We start from the raw sequence: 18,864 nt of genomic DNA, 5'->3' as shown, positions 1-18,864 counted from the left end.
TCACTTGAAGTTGCGCGTTCCTTGGCACCGCGCTGGGTCCTGCGCTGAAGTTGCCTGGTTGTCTCACTGCGGAGGAGCTTGGATGCTCCACAGGAGGTGAAGGCTTCATCCATTGGTTCTTCCTGCTGAGCAGGATCTGATCAGCAGCTCCTTTGGGGTCCTGTGGCTGCCAGCAGTAATAGTTGCAGTCAATATTTGATTTTAGGAAGCATTAAATTGTATGGTAATGTACTTTATGATACAAGGAAACAACAGTGTAGTTCTCGGTTCCCTTTCTCTGCAGTGGCAGGCACTGGATGGCAGCTCTTTCACTCCCAGATTTCAGGCCAGGTAAGGAGATCGTGTCTTTGAAGGGTGTAGAGAAAACTTTGCATTGCGTTTTATCAAAAAGTGAAAGCAAGAAATGATTGATGGCGAAGAAGCATAACCCAAAAGTGAGTGAGCACGGACCAGTTCGGGAAGAAAGGAGCAAAAGCTGCCCCCGAAATGCACAGCTTTCTGTATGAGCTGCTAGATGCGTGTATCAGTTGTACCAAATGAGCTGTTAAAGGACTGAGATTGCAGCCCTGTGGTCGCTGCAGGCTGGGGCAGCTCTGCAGATCCAGCTGTGGATAATGCACAAGCAGGGGGCTGTGGAAACAGAGCTGCTCAATTAATTATTCTGTGAACTTACGCTCACTTAGTAATTATTTGGAAAGAAATATGATTAAATGATTCAAGCACATAGATCCTTAAGGGAAATTAATGGAAAGATGAATAATGAAAGAATCGTTAATATAAAGCCTCTTGGCAAAAGGGAGGGGGCATGGCTGGCGTGACAGGGTTTGTTGCTCTGCTGAAGGGAATGTCCCATTCTCACAGGACAGGGCTGCTGGGGGCTGTTCTGCACAGGAAGGTCCCTGCTCACCGCACGCTGGTTCTGGTGGTGCACCAGGAAGGTGAAGTGGTTCAGGGGGAGGAACTGAGAATGGGACTGTGTTTTTTTGTTAAAGGAAGCAGTGAGACGATGAGCGAGATATTGCCGTGATTTTTGGTGCCACTTCAGACTCAGTGCTGTAAAGGGTTTTGGAAGCGTTTGAAGTTCAGTAGGGTGGAGAGAGAGCACCTTTGCACCTTCAGAAGACAGGTGAAGGAAGCAGCTTGTGCCATTCCAAGACAAGCAGTGGGGCTCATTTGGGGCAGAAAATACCCAAATCAGGTGTGTGCTGGGGTTTTCACTGTACCCCCAGCCAGCTGTAGGACTTCCCTGCAGGGGCGAGCCGGCTCCCAGCCCCACTTCCAGGAGCCATCTCTGGGTGCAGCCTGCACGCGTTGGCCACCAGGCAGCTTGGTTTGGGCTCTTCTCAGCATTTACTTGGAATAAATCTAGGAGAAGGGGATCACTATCAAATGGAGACTGGCAGGAGGGGAAGGCAGCACGAGCTTTATCTTACTATGTGGCAGAACCAACATCTTGTAGCTCTTTCCTCATCGCAGTGTCTTGAGACGTTGTGCAGTAGCACACCCAAAGCTTGCACCACTTGCTGCATTTCAAGTGAAATAGCAGCTCCTTTGCTGGCTTCTTCTTTTCATAGTGTTGAGTTACCTCTCTGGCTTCAGCCTGCTGCATGGTCCTGGGAACGCTCTTCCCTCTGCCCACTGTTTGCATGGGAGATGACTGTGTGGCTGTATTAGCCCACTGTGCATGTAATACATGTTACTTACATCAGTACAGTTCAGCTGAATTTAAAATTTTTGTTAAATGCCAAAGCATTTCAGACTGAACAGGAGCTCCTTTGTGAAGAGTCACCAAATTGCAAGCAGCACTGAAGCACACACAGTTTTCCTATCATGGAGAGGATTCAATAACCAAGTACTAGGTAGGCAGTGGTAGTAAGCTTCCATAAAGTGTGAGGCTGCTCTTCCAAGTGAGGCTGGTTACAGCAGCACAACATCCTTTTTGCTTTTTCCTGGGCACAGAGCTTGAACAGGAGGCAATTTTACCTTTATGCCTCGCATTGACAAAATAATTCTCTGCGGTGCATGAAGACAGAAGAAAACCATGGGAAAAACAGCAAAGAAAATACACCTGCAACACAGAAAAAAACAAGGAATAGTAGCAGTGGTAAAAGAATCATCTTGCTTTAGGGTAGCTTTTAAAAATAGGAGTAGAAAGCTTAATGCTCTAGGTTGTACTCCGGGGTGTGTGTGAGGCCTGAGGCAGCCAGCATGGGGGACCAGCTGCCCCTGGGAGCCCACAGCCCTAGAGGGGATGCAGAGGGCCCTGAGCACCAGCGCGTGGGTGCCAGTTCTTACATGGACTGGGCTGGAGGTGCTGGGGATTACACAGAGGAGCTGAAAAACTCCTATCAGTGTGTCTAACTTGTTTTTATTGGAAAGCTTGCAGACAAAGTGCTGTCTGTGTTACGTGTCACGGGTGGAAAAAATGTTTATAGAATCTCTCTAAAGAAAGTTTTAAGAGAATGACCTTTATTATAACGTCAGCTGCTGTTGGAACAGAAAGCTGCTGCCTTCCAAGGCCTGGAGCTCCCTTGTGTTTGCTTCCAGGTTTCATCCCGTGGAAGGAGGCAGCTGAATGCAGTTAGTCGTCAGGAGAGCCTTGTGTGTGAGTGGGAGCAGGGGACAGCCATCCCAAAATGGGCAGTGTGTGGGGATCATTTGCTGAGCCCGATGCAGAGCCAGCAACCATGGTGTCACTGACCTTTCCCATGCCAGACAATGAGCGTTCAGCTTTGGGATGGCGTGGGGCATCAGCCTGCACCCCAACCCAGGGGCACTGCCCTTCATCAGCCTGCACCCCAACCCGGGGCACTGCTCTCAGAGCTGATGCCTTCCACATCACCAGAGCATGGCAGCACCCATCCATACTGAGAGGGAGATTTCCCATATGATGGCAACAAAACTGACCTGTTTCAGTGCAGGCAGAGGTGTGATTAGCAGCCCCTTAATTTTTGTGCCTAGACAAGGGAAAGAAAATCAGGAATATTCTGAACAAAACTCAGATCCTTGTCTTTTGAGCAGGTTTTTGGTACAGACCAGCCTGGTACAGCACGGTGTTTACCAGTCTGGCCTTTAATAAGGGATCTGGCTTCCAATTATGCTTCAGCTCATGCAACAGTTGCAAAGCGTGCGTGTGGGCGTGAGAGATTGAGTTTGTTCTTTAGAAATGTGAAGTCTGCTCTGACTATGAAAACCCGTCAGAATTGCTAACACTTGAACGCCATTTCCTTTTCCAAGCACGAAGGGAGCTTCGCCACATCTCTGCAAGAAATGGAGAGCGCGCGGGGAGGAACGCATGCTGCTTTGCAGAAGTACAATGCCAGTCCAGACCTGGCTGAAAAACAGGCTGTAAATCCTTTCCAAAAGTAAAGAGTTAACGTCTCAGCTCAAATTACAACTTGGAAGGCGATGCCTAAAGCCTAAGCTCTTTTTTCCAAAGTGTCTGAGTGCAAATGGAATAAAGCAAGCACATGTCAGGCATGGCTGCTGCCGTGGGTCCCAGTCTCTCGGATCTGGGGCGGCAGATGTTGGGCAATCCTGGTTGCCTCTGCTTCGCACAGAATGTCTCTGCCTTCCCGGTGCCTGTTCCCTCATGCTCCTCCTGCGCTGTTCCTGGGCCTCGATCGTGCTTTGCTAGCTGCTGTATTTCCTATCTGAGAAGTCCCAAGAAGTGTTATTTTCGTCTTCGTGCAGTTCTCACTGTTTATATCTTTTCTCTAGGTTTGAAGACCTATCTGATCTCCGGTCAGAAGGTGAAGGAACCCCACTGCAGCTGTTCGCAAGCCTTGCTTCCCAGCTTGGAGGCTGGGGATGGAGCCAGGATGCAGGCAGCACCCTCGGCCGAGAACACCGCTGACTCCACAAAGGCTCCCAAACACATGGAAAAGCCAAAGGTGAGTGCTTGCTTCAGAGCAAGGCAGCAGGGAGCTCAGACTGCGCCCTGAGAGATGTGTGGATGGAGAAACCTCACCAGTTTGCTTACGCGTTGCTTGCTCTGTTTGTATACGTGCATATATTATACATATGTTTACACATACAAGACTTAGCTTCAGGAGGAAAAAAAAAAGGTAAAATAAAATGCTTAGCCAATTGACAAGCAGTCTTGAAAGTAAGGTGGGCATTTCTTAAAAGTGTTTTCAGGTAAATGATTTCCTTAACTGAGAGGTCAGGGCTGCTTCTTCAGTGGTCTTGGTTTTATGGAGAAAAAAATCTATGCTGCATGCAGCTCCCATAGCTATAGCATTTGTGATTTTCTATTTGCTGCCCTCTGCTTCTGCCTTTCCTTTATAAGGTGTGCTGTGAACCTGGGAACTTTTCCATACGAGCCTGCAGCTGACATAGCCACTGAAAGATAAAGATAATAAGGATTGTTTGTGCGATAGGAGAAAATGTTCTGAAGGCTGTGTTATCTGCTTGCTCTAGGAAGCTGTATAAGGAACGGAGGGCAATGATTTGTATGGATGCAGCTTAGGGAAACGATGGCATTTTGTTATGTTCTCACCTCTCACGAGAACTCTTGACAAGGAAATCTGTGAAACAATGTGTATTGCTTGGAAGCTTTGCTGTTACTCTCAGTCTTCCCAAACAACAGATGCCTGTTCTCTGTTTGTTTGTGCGGAATCCCTGGTGCTGGGTTGCTGAGTTGGGCAGTAAAGCCAGGCCGTCTGCAGGTCGCTGTCCTTAGGCATTAGTGAATGGACAGTCCCGGGAGGACCTCACTGAGGCAGGTTTGGTATTCAGCTGACAGAGCTGCTGGCAGGTGACTTCCTTGCAACTGCATCTGGGTCAGGAGATCGCAGACTGTGCTTGCGTTTAATTCTGGAGTAAAATCACTTGATCACGAGTGTGACAAGCTGGAAGGCTGGTCCAAAGGTATGGTCCAAAGCTAAATGAGCTCCTGACAGAGCAGACCAGGCCTGTGTAGATACAGAAGGCAGCTGTGGCCATCTTTGTGTGTAGCCAAAGTACAGGCTGTATGTGGTTTGACTGGTCCCAGGTTGTTGGTGATACGCTTCTACTCCCACATAAGAATGGAGTGGGACATAAGCATCCTTCAGGCAACAGCTTGCCAACTGTCTCTTGAAAGCTACAAGCAAAAAAAGGTCAGGAAAATGCATCATGGAGCATTCAGTGGTTGGCTGTACAGGTGAGTCTCTGTGCTGCGAGGTACGTGGCTGTGCAGAGCTCCCATGTGGCAGTAACAGGTAGGAACTGAGGTGCTTCTGGAATGGAAGGAATTGGGACAGCCCCAAGTACATGTTGCTGAGATGCTCATCCATGAAGCAGGGGAGAAAGAGGAAAGATTAAATGCAGCTGTAAGACTGAAAGTGCCGTTTGGGGAGAAAAGAAGTGTGCTGTGTTAACATCAGACAGCAAAGCAAGCTTTGATCAGAGGGCAGAGAAACTGCAGCAGGGTTCAGTGCTGAGCTGCCTGCAGCTGGGACCTGCTAGGGTTTGTTATGTATTAACTTGTGGTGCTTGTTCAAATGACCCAAGTCCAAGACGTGATCTGGTGGTAAGGATCAGCTTGCCCTCTGGTTTGTGTTTTCTAAAACAGGGAGGACTTAGTCTGCAGAAGGACGAGTAACGGGGGCACTGCTGTTCCTGAGCAGCAGCGTGCTGTGCTGGGACGTGCTGCTGGCTCTCGCTTTGGTTGCTGCTCGTCACCTCTCTGCCTTGTTCTGGCCTGGGACGTCCTGCCTGGGTGTTAATTGCTGTTTGAGTGCTGATGCTGGTCTTCTGCAGTGCAAAAGTGCAAACATGGCGATCCAGATAAGCGAAGGAGAGGCTCAAATGGGCTGTTCAAGAGGGAAAATTGCTTCAGAAGAGCATCTAGGACAAGTGCCAGCTCAGTCTGAGCCTTCTCAGATACCCTTTGCACCATTGTGCTGCTACTGCAGCGAATCTGTGCTTATAGGCACGTGGCTCTGTTCACCACCACGAGCTCTGGGGGTGTTACAGTGATTTCACAGGTGGCCAGACAACCTCGAAAGCAGTGGGCCCCATCCCCCAAAGTACATTGGTGCTGGCATGAATTTTGAATGAACTAGAATGTGGCTTCCCCTATGGTTTGATAAGCGTCCGTATAACACATGCCACAAAACGTGTCAGAACATGGTAACGTAGTGATGAAGCAATCACATGAGTGATAATAATAAATCATTATTATTCGTTACGTGTAATATGTACAATATATATTTATATATAAAAACGTGTAAAATTCACAGAGAACTGTGCCATTTAATTACAGTTCGCTTGCGGTTTTTGAGAAGGAGTGGGTTTCTTTTTTACAGTGTTTTTCCTTTGAAGCCTGCAGCCTTCTGGTAGGGGCTGGAGAGAGAATTTGCAGAAGAATCACGATAATTTGCAGAAGAATCATGACTTACACGCCAACTGTTTTAAATACAAAGCTGTAAACAGTGTCAGTGTGGGAGGAGATGACTCCAACTCTGCAAAAGAGACTAAGAAGGAGGGGCAAAATTACAGGCAAGCTGAAGTATTTCTGTTTCAAAGGGAGTAAGTGGCCATATTGGATGAGAAGGATGACTTTCACATTTGGGCTCGAACGGGTGTTCTATTGGACAAGCTCTGTTCAGGAAGGTCAGGAAGGAGAATGCAACAGTAATTGATCCATGACAGGAATTGTATTTCTTCCTCTCCTCTACTGTGTCTGCATTTAACTTGATTGCAGATCTCATGGCAGTATGGATATCAATGGAAGGAGAGTTTGGGGACATGCAGTGGGTACATAATTAAAACGGTGAGGAAAGATGCTGGAAATGGAAGTCTTTATTAGGAGCTGGTTTTTGCTAACAATGAAAATGGTAGCTAATAATGAACGTTTTGCTAATAATGAGAACACCGTAACTTGCATAATCGTTTTTGATATCAGTTTATTTTCCCTGTCGTACATTGTGAAATCCCATACTTGACTGGGAATCATAGGCTGTTAGTGTGAAAACAAAGTGCTTTTGCTCATCTTGCTGTTTGCTGAAAGCGCATTACTGAATTATTCATCGTGACTGGGCCACATCCGCACCGGGCTCAAGTCAGCGTCTGCAGCAGAGAATGGAGCTAAAGATGTTGGCTTGGACACATGGCTTAAGTCAGGTGACCTCCTTTCAAAAGACCAAGCTTCTTTTCTGAGATGATTGTCTTCTGGTGTAACCCCAGGAGCTAAGCTCGCAAACTGATCCTGCTGCTTTATTGCCAGCATCAAATGGGGATCACTTTCCACAGTGCGGAAAAGGCAAACCCCTGTGCTGTGAAACGGGAAGCAAACCCGAAGGGAGAAGCTGTGGTGGCTTTGGAACAGGAGCAAGGTGTACTGCAGAGGCTTGAAGCAGTCCCTCCTGAGAGGGAAGAGGATGGACAGGGCTGTTGAGTTGCCAACGGAACACTTAAGTGGGAGGTTTTATCAGGAGGTTTCTGTAGGTAACCCACCGTACAGTACAGTGTGCCAAAATCAGCATGCTGCTCTGGGGACTGGTGTATCTGCATCCATTAGTAGTCCTGTGGCAAGCCTGCTAACAAGAAACTTTCTCAAGAACGTAGGAATTGTTGACAGGGATCAGATGGAGGCTCCCTCTCGTGCAGGGCCCTGCCTGCACGTGGCAAGCATGGGAGAAAAGTTTGAAGGGCTTTGCAAGATAAGGTGTGGGCTTAATTCCTCTAAAGGTCATCCCATTTTAATCCAGTGGGATAAGTTGTTTTAAAAGCCAAACTGTAACGTTTTAGGTTGCTTCCAAAATGTGGAACCTGCAAGTTACAAGTCCTGGTGATTTTGCTTTTCTTGTTTCCTGTGATGTTTGGGCAGTGTTTGGCTTCAACAGGCAGAGCTCCGCTCCCCTGTATGAGAAAGTGTTGCCCTTGATTAATTTCAGATGTGTTGCTTTCCATTCCTCTGTGCCATTTATAATGTACCGTGGTGTTCTGTGCTTGAACGTGCTGCGTTTTGTGCTAAGTCTTCCCTCAGCTGGTCATAATGCCATTCAGATCCTTTTGCAGACACTTTGTAGGCAAGATAATTGCACTTCTGTCACTGAAGGGTGTCTCATTCTTCTTGGGGCGGTCCTTTGCCATTAAGCGGTGATTCCAGAGTATCTGCAGTAAAGCTTCCCTGGATCAGGTTTGGCTTTACTCAACAAAAAAATCTGTGATTTGTTTTTGAAATGGTGGATTCTGGCCCTTTACAATTCCATTCCCCGCTTCCCTTTCTCTTCCTTTGTTTGTCTTTTAACCATGCAGCAAGCACACAAGTGGGCCACATTATAAATTGCATAACATGACGAGGACACCAGCATGTTCCCGGCTAAATTTTTTTGTCTCATTGCAGCCTTGCCCTTCATGTAGTACCACCCTTGTTCCCCACTGCGATGTCAGCATAGACGAAGGAGCTATCCAAAATGGTTGTCAGGATGAGCATAAAAACAGTACGAAGGTAATGGAAGTATTTATCGCTTCCCTTCTTTTTCCTTCTCTGCTTCGGTTAGCTGCCTCCTCCTTCCATCACTGTTCCTTTAGACAAGCTCTTCAGCAGCAGAACCAATTTTGAGCAGTTGTGTTCTAAACTTTGAGTTCCCCCCCTCCAATTTTCAAAACAATTAGTGGTTGTCTGAGCCCGTTCTGATACTGAGAAGGTCCTAAATTGGGGCTCTCTGCTGTGCTGTGGGTAGCCAAGGAAAGAGGCACAAAGAACGCTGCCTCTCCCAGTTGTTCACACCAGCCTGCTGTGTGTCACCTAGCCACACGTCACCACCAGCGTCTTGCCATTGTCTCCTGCATCGTAGCTCTAAGAGTCATTCCTGTTCACGCACACAGCAGAAATTCACAGTGCCTAACTCCGTTCGTATCCTTTTTCTGACAAATACAGCGTCTTACATATTCACCATGCTTCTGCCAAAATTGTTTTCTGTGCTTGTTGCTTAGATATTATTCCCGAAGCCACCCACTCCCTCTACGCTACCAGACACTGCCTGTTTGTCGTCTTGTTCCTGGCCTTCGTAGTCTCCCTGCTCTCTCCTTCTAGAAAATGGAGCTGCTGCCTAAATGCAGACTGATGGCAATGCTCATCAGCTCTCTGTTAGACTTTGGGATAAGTTTAATGCTTTCCCTCGCTGGGGAGAATCACTTTATAAACATGCTCAGAGATTGCTATCTGGTTGTTTTTCTTCCCGTCTGTCTGTAAAACTCTACTTGTGTATAGTGTTAATGGAAAACTTGCTGGAGTTTATGTAAATGGTATGTGGCACAGTAGGCCGTGTTCTCTGCTGGGGTTCCTAAGAAACAGCCCAAGGAAAAAAACATAATCCCTTCATCTCTGAGGGAGATAGAGCAGAGTGGCCAGAAGGCACGGGGCTCTGAACAGCACGACATCTTTAAGGCAAAAATGCTGTGGGAGATGTTCCCAGGCTGCTGAGAGGGTGAGCACGAGATGCTGCTGCCCTGGCTGCTGCTGCCCTCGTGCCCAGGGTGTGCAGGAGCTGACTGCCAACAGATTGTCCTCCGCTACCAGCCACCTAGTGTCATGCGTTGTCTTCACCAGGACTATTCTCTGAAGTTTCTTTCTGCTGCAGCTACATTAGCCTGATGTGTGTTAACAACTGAGTCATCAAAGCTTGCTTGGAAGAGTCTGTACAACACTGAATAAAACGTCGGTGATTTCAGTGGAAGAAACAAACTAGTGGAGACCCAGTCGTGTATCCCTCCTGTATTGGCAGGTTGTGTATTGCTAATCCAAACCTGTGGCTATCCAGTAAGTCTGGGATGCCCATTCAAACAAAAGCCTAAGGAGCAGCCACATGCTCAGTGTTGCTCGATTTACAGATGTTTGCAGTCTCAGCTCTTGTAGAGCCATCAGCTCCCTCTGCAAATCTCTGTTCTCCCTCCTCTCTGCGTCGCTGCGCCTGGCCCTGCAGCATTGACATCCCCTCTTGTCCTCTCATCTCCAAAAATGATGTTAACCACTTCTGGGGCCTTCCAAGCATCACAGAAAAGCTTGGGTTGGAAGGTACCTCAAAGATCATCAAGTTCCAGCCCCACTGCTTGCAGACAACTTTGCCAACGACTGAATGAGACACTCGGTCAGGCTGCCCGGGGCCCTATCCAGCCTGGCCTCGAGCACCTCCAGGGGTGGGTCCCGGTGTCCTTTGAGGCCCCGCATCTGTTCACAAGAGGAGGTGATCCCGTGTTGCGTTGCATCTCTATGCTCAGCAGAGCTGGCGGCCTCTTACCATCAGGAGCCACAGCAGCGCTGGAGCAAGCAGCACTTTTTAAGTAGGGATTTTCTTCTTACACACAAGCAGTTTCAAACCCTAATCCCCTCCTGTTAAGATTAACCGAATGGAGACGGCACAGGAAAACCTTGAGCTGACCGAAGGAAAAATTTTCTTAGGGATTTGAGCCTTTGCCAAAGAGCTGAAGAGAAAAGGCCAAGAGGAGTCCACGCTGACCTTCTGTGAAAGAGCAGACGTTGCGCTGCATTCTTCAGATGAGCTCAAAGAACGGGCAGGGAAGCAGAACAGCACATGTAGCTTTTCACCGAGCTGCTCAGACAGAAAGTGGTGTTCCCTCGTTCACTGCTTCTCAGGCAGAGCAGCGCTTCTCCCTCTTTGCTGGTGGAGATGTGCTGCTGCCGCTGTCTGGAATCTTCACTGGTAATTATTTATGAGAGAAGTGAGGCATGAAGGTTTTTAACATGCACAAAATGTGCTTCTGTTGTGTTTGTTCAGCTAGAAAAGTGGATAGCAGCAATGCTTATGTTAGAAGAATGTTTTTTTTTGTTGTAACATCTTCCTGTCAAAAACCAGGAAATAATATTACCAGTTGCCAGCGCACATTCAGTTCTACCTGCCTGCGTTCGTGTTCCTCGTTTGATTTACAGGATAGAGACACGGGGAGCTTCAATTAATTTTGCATGGCCATAAACCAGATATTTCTCAACTCGAGAACATATTTCAGTGCGTGATTGGGTGATGCGACATTTATGGTCACCGAGGGATGTCCAAGAATAGTCTTCTGGAGGAGCTGTGCCGCCTGCAGTGCGGGCAGCGACGAAGAAACTTCTGTCAGGAGTGGGCTTGGGGACGGGGATGGATGATACGTGGGAAACGATAAGACGTGGAGGGGGGAGGTGAGCGTTCAGATATGCTAAGTTTGGTACGTGTTTGCTTTTGGAAGTTATAAAATGATCCTGACTAACGGCAGCTCGCTTTCACTCCAGCCGTATTTAGTTGTCTAATTTCCTGGATTTGCTTCAGTGCATGTTGGTCTTTACCAAATGTAAAGTAGGGAACTGCAAGTTCCATGAGGGAAAAAAAAAAGAACGTTTTTTGGCTGAAACTCATTTCTCTTCTGAAAGGAATGAAAGCTGGCTTGATAATACTGCGCATTTAAGCAGCATTGCAAGCTGGTGTCAAAACTCAAAAATACATTTATCAATGCAATGGTAAAAGAACTATACCTCAGTGAAGAAGACGTGGCTTCGGCAGGATAATTTTTTGCAGGATAATGAGGTGCACAAAGGGGCTGTTCACACAGGGCTGGTCCTGCTCCTGGGAGAGCTGTGGGGCTGTGGCAGTCAGTGGAAGGGGCAGCGTGGCTGGCAGAGGGGTTGTCCCATGGCCTGGGGGAAGATAGCGTGGTTCACGTGGGTATTTAAAAAGGCTTGGAGGAGAACCTTGACCTGAAGATGAGTGAGTGAGGTTTGGGCTTGTGGTTGGTCTCCATTGCACGTGTGAATACGTGTATTGTTTTCTGGTACCCTGAGAACAGGGACGTAGAAAGCAAAAGGACAAGGCCTAAATAGACATGCCCTTCTGGCAGCTGTGAATGATTCCAGGGCAGGTGGAGGGAGGTCTTTGGCATGACCAGGTAAACGTTCTATATGCTGAGGGAAGAGCTCCTTTTGACTTGAGCTCCATTCAATTTGTCCTGTCTGTTTTCTCAACTGTTAACGTTCCCTGCGTCTGTTTTGCTTTCTGTTGTGCAGGCTCCAGGAGGACACAGTCCAAAGACTCAGAATGGACTTTTGAGTCCTCCACAGGAAGAAAAGCTGAGCAACAGTCAAACCTCGCTCTATGAAATGTTGCAGGAGAAAGGAAGATGGGGGGGAGTGAGCCTGGATCAGTCAGCTCTCCTCCCTTTGAGGTTCAAAAACATCAGAGAAAAGACAGATGCCCACTTTGTGGATGTGATTAAAGAGGACAGGTAAGGAAAATACTGCACTGAGTAGAAGTGTGTGAAGAAGAGAGTGCATCGACAGAGGTCCCAGATCCTTAACCAGTGTTTGTGTCCTTTTTATCTCATGCCAGTTGTTGCTAACATAGCATATAACATGTTTCATCGTTCTTCCATGCTGAACAGACATTCTTCCTTTCAGCCTTTGGAAAAGAAAAGCAGTCTTTCAATGATGCACCATGAAGCTGAACCCCTTATTTCCAGAGCTCTTCCCAATACACACACAGTGTATGTTCGTCTGTGATTAAAAGTGTGACGTACAATCTGAACCACAAAACTCACATTTTTTGCGTAGCATGAGAACAACATCTTATAACATCGTGTGGCTGACTAATGCCTAGAAGTCACACCTGGAGGCAGAGCTATTAGGAGTGAATTCTCTCAGACCCATTAGCTAGCTGCAGCATTCTATGAAGTTAGCCACTCTCTGCTTTTCAAACTAAAAGGCTGCTTTTGGGCAGAGGAAAATAAGTTCTCCAAAACTCAGTAGTGTGTGCTTTTGTAAACACGCAGCTGTATCTCCCTTATTATGGCAGCGATTTGACGGGATCAGCTGAACCGATAACGTAGCTTTGTTATTATTTATGACTGTTCTTATTTTTGCTTCACTGCTTCCACTCAAATTAGGGGCATTTAATCTAAATATCCTTGAAACTCTACGCTCATATATACTCCTGGCAGTTTGGAGCAGTGACAGTATTGTCTTAATTGAAAACATGACCAAAGCAGGGAGGAATGAGAGACGGGGACTCCAGGCCCTCCCCAGTCTCTTCTCTTGTTTGTTTTTCAGATTCCCTTTCTCCTTGGGGCAGCTTCAGTAAGAACTCAAGTTTCTTTTCATGTGTGTGCACTGTCATTAATGGTCAAGAATGGGTGTTCAGCTGTTGCTTTAGAATGTTAGAAGACAGACTGATTGTGAAAGTCGGAATGTTTGCAGAAATCACGAAGAACAAATTGGATTTTTGTTTAAAATGTAACTAGCATTCGGCAGATTTTAAGATACAGAGGCAGCTTCACGCCATTGGACTGCTAAAGATACCCACCTCCAGCTCTTGTGTTCCTGGAGCTTTCCTCCTCCACGTTCAAAATGGGTACTTCCTTCTCATTTGGCAGAAGGAAGCAGCAGGACCGTGATTTGGCACCAGCCAAAGCCTTTTTATTTTTTTCTCAATTATATATCATCGTTACCATATTAAGTGGGCCGTTTCTTGTTGCCAGGGAAACTTCTCTGCTGAGTTCAGTTCATGTAAACATAACTTTCCAAAAATAATCTCCGGATTAATTAGGTCTATTCGAAATGGTTTGAGCCTACCGTTTTAAATCAGCCCTTTTTAACATTTCTTGATGCTAAGTTATATGTAACGAGTCATTAAAGAAACATCCTTGATCCCTTGCTGTAAAATGTGACGTCTGGTTGGTCTCGGATCTGGTCCCAGTGAGGGTGCTTGAATGGCAGATGGGATTTTTCTCAGGGAAGGTGGTGACATTCCAAACCTGGTCACCTTTCATGAAGACTGACGTTATTCCCAGCAATCAGTGGAGGAATTTGCTGCGTGGTGTCACCTCACTGCAGAGCCCGCAGCACCAACGGGAGCTTCTGCTCGCACCGGGCAGCGATCCGTGCCCTGTTGCACGGCGCAGGTGTTCTGATCTGCAATGGAAATCGTGCGTCGCGTTAACACAAGATGTCTAACCCAGATATGGTGATGAGTTGTATAAATTAATCACGCAGGCTTCCTGCACAGCTGGGAAGAGGTAAACACGTCCCGGGGCCGAGGCGGGAGCCTGTGCGCTCCTCAGTGCGGGGGGGGGCTCGGTGCTGGTGGGAGCTGGGCGCTGCTGGCATGCAGCGTGATCCAGCAGCGCATGGGGCTGCTGCTCTGCGGCCATGCCCACGTTTTGCCTTGGAACTGATATCTCAGCGCAGTTCTGGTGACCTTTAATAATAGCATTAGAAGTAATAAATAGGAATAGTGATAAAGTCGGTGTTGGTGTGGCATTTTTGCATTGCTGCGTTGCGACAGAATCCATTTTATAGAAGTTATCGGTTTGCCTTTTCTTAGAAGTTGATTATATATACCTGGCAAACAGTTCAGAGTTTGAGCTTTGGCTTTTCTACAACTGCTATAAAAATAACCCTGGTTTATTCATTGCAATCTGCATGCTGCTGTGCATTATAGAAGATAGCTATGGTATAAGAGGCAGTGAGAGTACAAAATGTTTAAACTTAAACCTCCCAATTGCAAAAAAAGCCAGTTGCTGGAAAACAAGAGGAGGTTCCTAAGGAGAGAGTGCGTTCCGAAATCTCAGATGAGGAGGGAACAGAGCAGAGGATGACAGGCTGTCCCAGAAATAAATGGCGTGAGCAAGCATGACCTTCCTGTGACAGCGCGGGCGCAAAGCAGGCGGTGCTGGGTGAGCTGAGCCCTGCAGCACTTTGCCTCTTACTGGGAAAGAAACTGTTTCCAGCCAAGTGCCATTGATGTCACTGGGAAACTTCTGCCCTAAACCTCTTACAACTCACGTAGAACTCCCAAAGGCGGGAAATGGAAACAACTTCTTAATGTTTTCAGTGTTTGAGGGCTCTCTTATGTTTTTGTTGCACCTGGTGCTGGAAGGCAAGGGGAAGGAGGGGTGCCCAGGCCCCCCTGGCAGCGCTGCCTCCTGCTTCTCTGCTCGTTTCAGTGCTTCTCAGTGCCAATAGGCAATTTCACATTTCTGTGGCAGGAGTAAATTTAAGCCATCCATCACCTCAGGTTGCATTATTCTGCAGCCGGGATGGTTTGGTGAACGCTCCAGCTGAGTTACTGCGTTACTCTAGTGCCTGTGAAATAACAAGACAGTGCTGTTTTCCAAAACGGACGGTGTTTTTTTCTAACACTCTGTCACCTTTATCATCCTTGGCTTGCTCTGGCCGATAGCATTGCACCTCCGACATAAATAACCCGCAGCCACGCGTCTCCTAGGGTTGCGCGTCTGTGGCAGCAATTAACCTTTACCATCCTCTAGCTTATATTACAGCTATCTGCAGCCGCCTGCAGTCAAGCTGGTGAGTTTCTAGAAGAACTTAGTAGCATCTTTCTGGAAGTATAGAAGTCAGCTCTGCCATGTTTTGATCTCCTCCATGCCATGGCTGAGAGCAAAGGAAAGCTGCAGCAGCTGCAAGGCTGTGCCCGCGTCCCTGGCAGCAGAACCACAGAGCGGTGGCTCTGCAGCTGAATGCACCGATGCTGACGCTGTCTTTTTTTCTCTTTAGCCTCATGAAGGACTACTTCTTCAAACCTCCCATCAGTAAGCTGAGCCTGAACTTCTTGGATCAGGATCTGGAGATGGCCTACAGGACGAGCTATCAGGAAGAGGTGCGTTTCTCCTGGCATTGCTTTTCTTCTGCGATCCGTCCGAGCAAGATCTGTCATTGTTTTTTAACACGTTTCATTGCAGCTGATGACAAGTGTCATGAAATGTCAAATGTGATGTACCACTCGATATTGTTCCCTCTGAAAACAGTCTCGGTTTACCTGTCCTGTGCCATACTCTGAGTCTAGTCCAACGTTTGATGTGGATATACAGTCTCACAGCCCACCAGGATGCACTCAGCACCTCATCTGCCTTTTCTCCACTTTCAAGTGAATGTGTTAATGCTTTAGGCAGGTCAGAGGACCGTGGAAGACGAGAGTAGAGGACTGCTTGCCTTCTCATTGAGTATCTCAGCTCAGAGAATGGTAGCTTTGAATTTGATCCTTGGTCATGCCACAGCCTCCTGGTTATCTCCATGGTACCCAAACCGTGTCTGAACTCAGTATCATAAGTTCTGTAAGGGTGCCGCGTTCAGAAGGAGGCAGTTTGAAGCGCTGTAATTGGAAGGAGCGTTGCGTAAGTTGGAAAGGAGCTCAGTGCATTCTTTGGGATTTTGCAGTGAATGAAAAAAGTCCTTTAGTCCCTTGGGAACTGCTAGTTCTGCAGGCATTCCATGGCAGCGGGTACGGCTGCCCCGCTGTGGGGAACTAGCAGGATGCTGCACGTTTGCACGTCGTAACACCAGACATCAGTACTAACTCAGGCTGCGTTTCCACAAGTGGCTGAAAAGTTACTGCCAAAAGAGGGCAGTTGCTCTCCCCTCCTGGTCCTCCTGCTCCCCGTGCCTCCTCATGGCTCTGGTGCTGTGAGCCAGCTCGTTTTACTAACTAGCGAAAGATATTGATCTGTTTTGTTTTGCTCTTGGGGGCTTTTTCCCCCCTCGTATCCTGTACTGAGCGCAACAAGAGCAAATGAAGACTGTTAAAGAGTGGTTTTTGCTCTTTTCATAAACCAGTATTTATACAGTGTTTATTCCCCTGTTTGCCAGTCCAGTTTGTACAGTCTGTACGGAAAACAATAAACCCAAATCTTTCCAACTGGGCGGCTGGAAAGAGAAGCAGTGCTTGTCAGTGCAGATTGGCCTATTAATGTGGGTGTGCAGGAAATTCATAGAGGATGGAGCAGCAGTGGGGTCTCTGCGTTTTGTTGGCGATCAGCTGTTAATTTGAGGATGATTATGCAAACCTATCTGAAAACGGGCATCTTCGCTTCGTGAAGCAGCTCCGCATCGCTGGTGCAAAACTTGTTAAGGCCTTAATTGTTGTTAAGGCACAATAGTGGTCCTGCATGGAACAAAAGGGTCTTCTCCCGGGGAGCAGGATGGCTGTCAGCATGGCTGCTGGCTTAGCTCCTTGCAGAGCAGCGCTGCTGAGAGCGGCTCCAACAGCGGTGAGTGCACCTCTAATCCGTGCTGCCGGCTGCGTGCTCGCTCTGCCATCGCTCCCGAGTGGCTCTACGTCCTGACAGCTTGCTCAGCCTGTTCCTGGTTGGAAAGCTGGGCGCTCCGTAGCGTGGTTAGGGCACCCATAGTGCTGTCACCGCTGGACGCAGCGCTCGCTCCTTGAGTTCAGCTTGTGTGACTTTGTGTGTGGGTGAAAGGGGTTGTGCTGCTGTTCGGGCACGGAAACAATGCTGGCTGAATATATGGGGCTGCAGGGAGGTGCAAATGAGGAACAAGTTCATTTCCCAAGATAACGTTCCGAGGAGCAAAAGGAATTGCCAAGTGAAACCAGACTACCAGAGCACAGCGCTCACACCGTGCTGCTTCGCAGCAGCGATAGCGTGCTGCTCGTTTCTCTTTGGAACTTACTCTCTGCGGTCCCTCGGGCAGATAGAAGCACTGTGAGGTTGGAGTGAGCCAGAACAGGGAGCTCATGGCCTGGATTTCAGCTGGACTGGGCACACCAGCACACACCACAGCTGCACGGGCGCTGGGGCCAGCACAGTGTGGGCTGGCTGCGTGGCCAGGGGTTAGGGAAGAGCAGAACGTGGTGTCCTGTCCTCAGATCAGTGCAGACTACACAGCATCCTGATTGCTGCTTTCAGTCCTGCCTGAGAGGGGGACGGGAACTCAGTGAGGAGCTGGTTCTGCTGAGTGCTCTTTGGAGGGTTTGCTTAAGGACCCATTGGAACTCGAAGGATTATATATATATTTTTTTTATTATTGTATGATCTATTATTATTTTAAATGAAAATACCTGAAGAAATCTTCCAGCTTTCTCTGCTGGTAATAATGGGTTGTGCTTCTTTGCACAGAATTGGCAATTTTTATGTTGTTTATTTCTGTATTGTAATATTGTGTTTAAAATAAATAATAAAAAAAAAAGACAACAAAGCAAAACCAACAGAAAACCAGGAATGCCTTTATCCAGGTGGCAGCCAGGGGCTGTGCCTCCAGCCAGGCTTCTTCTCAGGGACCTCGCAGTTGTCAAACCACCACTCCTGTTCCTTTGCTTTGAACACGGTGCTTGTAGTGGGTTAACGAAGTGGCAAAGTGCTCGGTGCTGCTCTGTTACTGTGAGCTGCTGTTTGTGGCACAGCTGAGTTCAGTAAGAGAGCCTGTACCCATTATCACCCCTCCCCCAGGTGATGAAGAACGCTCCGGTGAAGACGTTTGCCAGCGCTACCTTCAGCTCCCTCCTGGACGTGTTCCTCTCCACCACCGTCTTCCTCATCCTCTCCGTCACGTGTTTCCTGAAGCACGGCATGGTGGCATCCCCTCCGCCGCCCGCCGCCGTCGTGGTGTTCGTCATCGCCATCCTGCTGGAGGTGCTGTCCCTCGTCATCTCAGTCAGGTAAAGCACGCGTGTGCCGGGCTTCCAGGGCACGTCAGTCCTTACCCGCTCCTTGGGCACTCATCGAGGATCTGTTAGCGTGCAGTTCCTGCCTAACCTGGGCTTTCCCCAAGCTTTATTCCCTAGGATTTATTAATGCATTCAGAGTCAGCAGAAGGCTGCAGCTGTACGTGCACTCTGTAAAGCTCTTGCTGCCTTGGGTGTGTTGCCTGATGCACGCCAGTGCTGCGAGTAACGTGTTATTAACGCAGGTATAGGGCTGATAACAGCTGTTTGTTTGTCTGTGCTTGTGACAGCAAGCTTGTTCTGTCCCCCTCGTGCTGTTTTCACCATCACAAGAGTGTATTATATGGGTGGTGTGTGGAAATGTATGCCTTTACTTGCAGTTTTGCAAATCTAGCAGGCGTGTGTCAATGAAAATCCTTTTGTAATTACGAGTTAGAAGCAGTTGTACTGCTGTTTCAGAAGGAGCAGC

At 47.9% G+C, this 18,864-nt stretch overlaps 1 protein-coding gene across 2 annotated transcripts in view; it reads left to right on the top strand.

Annotated features, from left to right (window-relative positions):
• The window catches only part of ADCY9 (adenylate cyclase 9), a 60,759-nt gene that overhangs the window by 26,871 nt on the left and 15,024 nt on the right, over positions 1–18,864 (top strand). The window contains exons 2-6 of one of the 2 annotated variants that reach the window (XM_021411505.1): positions 3,721–3,893; positions 8,336–8,440; positions 11,990–12,207; positions 15,494–15,596; positions 18,181–18,389. In XM_021411505.1, the coding sequence (XP_021267180.1) occupies positions 3,721–3,893; positions 8,336–8,440; positions 11,990–12,207; positions 15,494–15,596; positions 18,181–18,389 (808 nt within the window). The remainder of the gene's footprint in view (positions 1–3,720; positions 3,894–8,335; positions 8,441–11,989; positions 12,208–15,493; positions 15,597–18,180; positions 18,390–18,864) is intronic. The other variant, XM_021411506.1, reaches the window with a different exon arrangement.

The sequence above is a fragment of the Numida meleagris genome, chromosome 13 (assembly GCF_002078875.1).
Source record: "Numida meleagris isolate 19003 breed g44 Domestic line chromosome 13, NumMel1.0, whole genome shotgun sequence".
In the NCBI taxonomy this organism is placed as follows: domain Eukaryota; kingdom Metazoa; phylum Chordata; class Aves; order Galliformes; family Numididae; genus Numida; species Numida meleagris.
The sequence above is the reverse complement of the archived record's forward strand: the minus strand, read 5'-3'. Positions and strand labels throughout refer to the sequence as shown.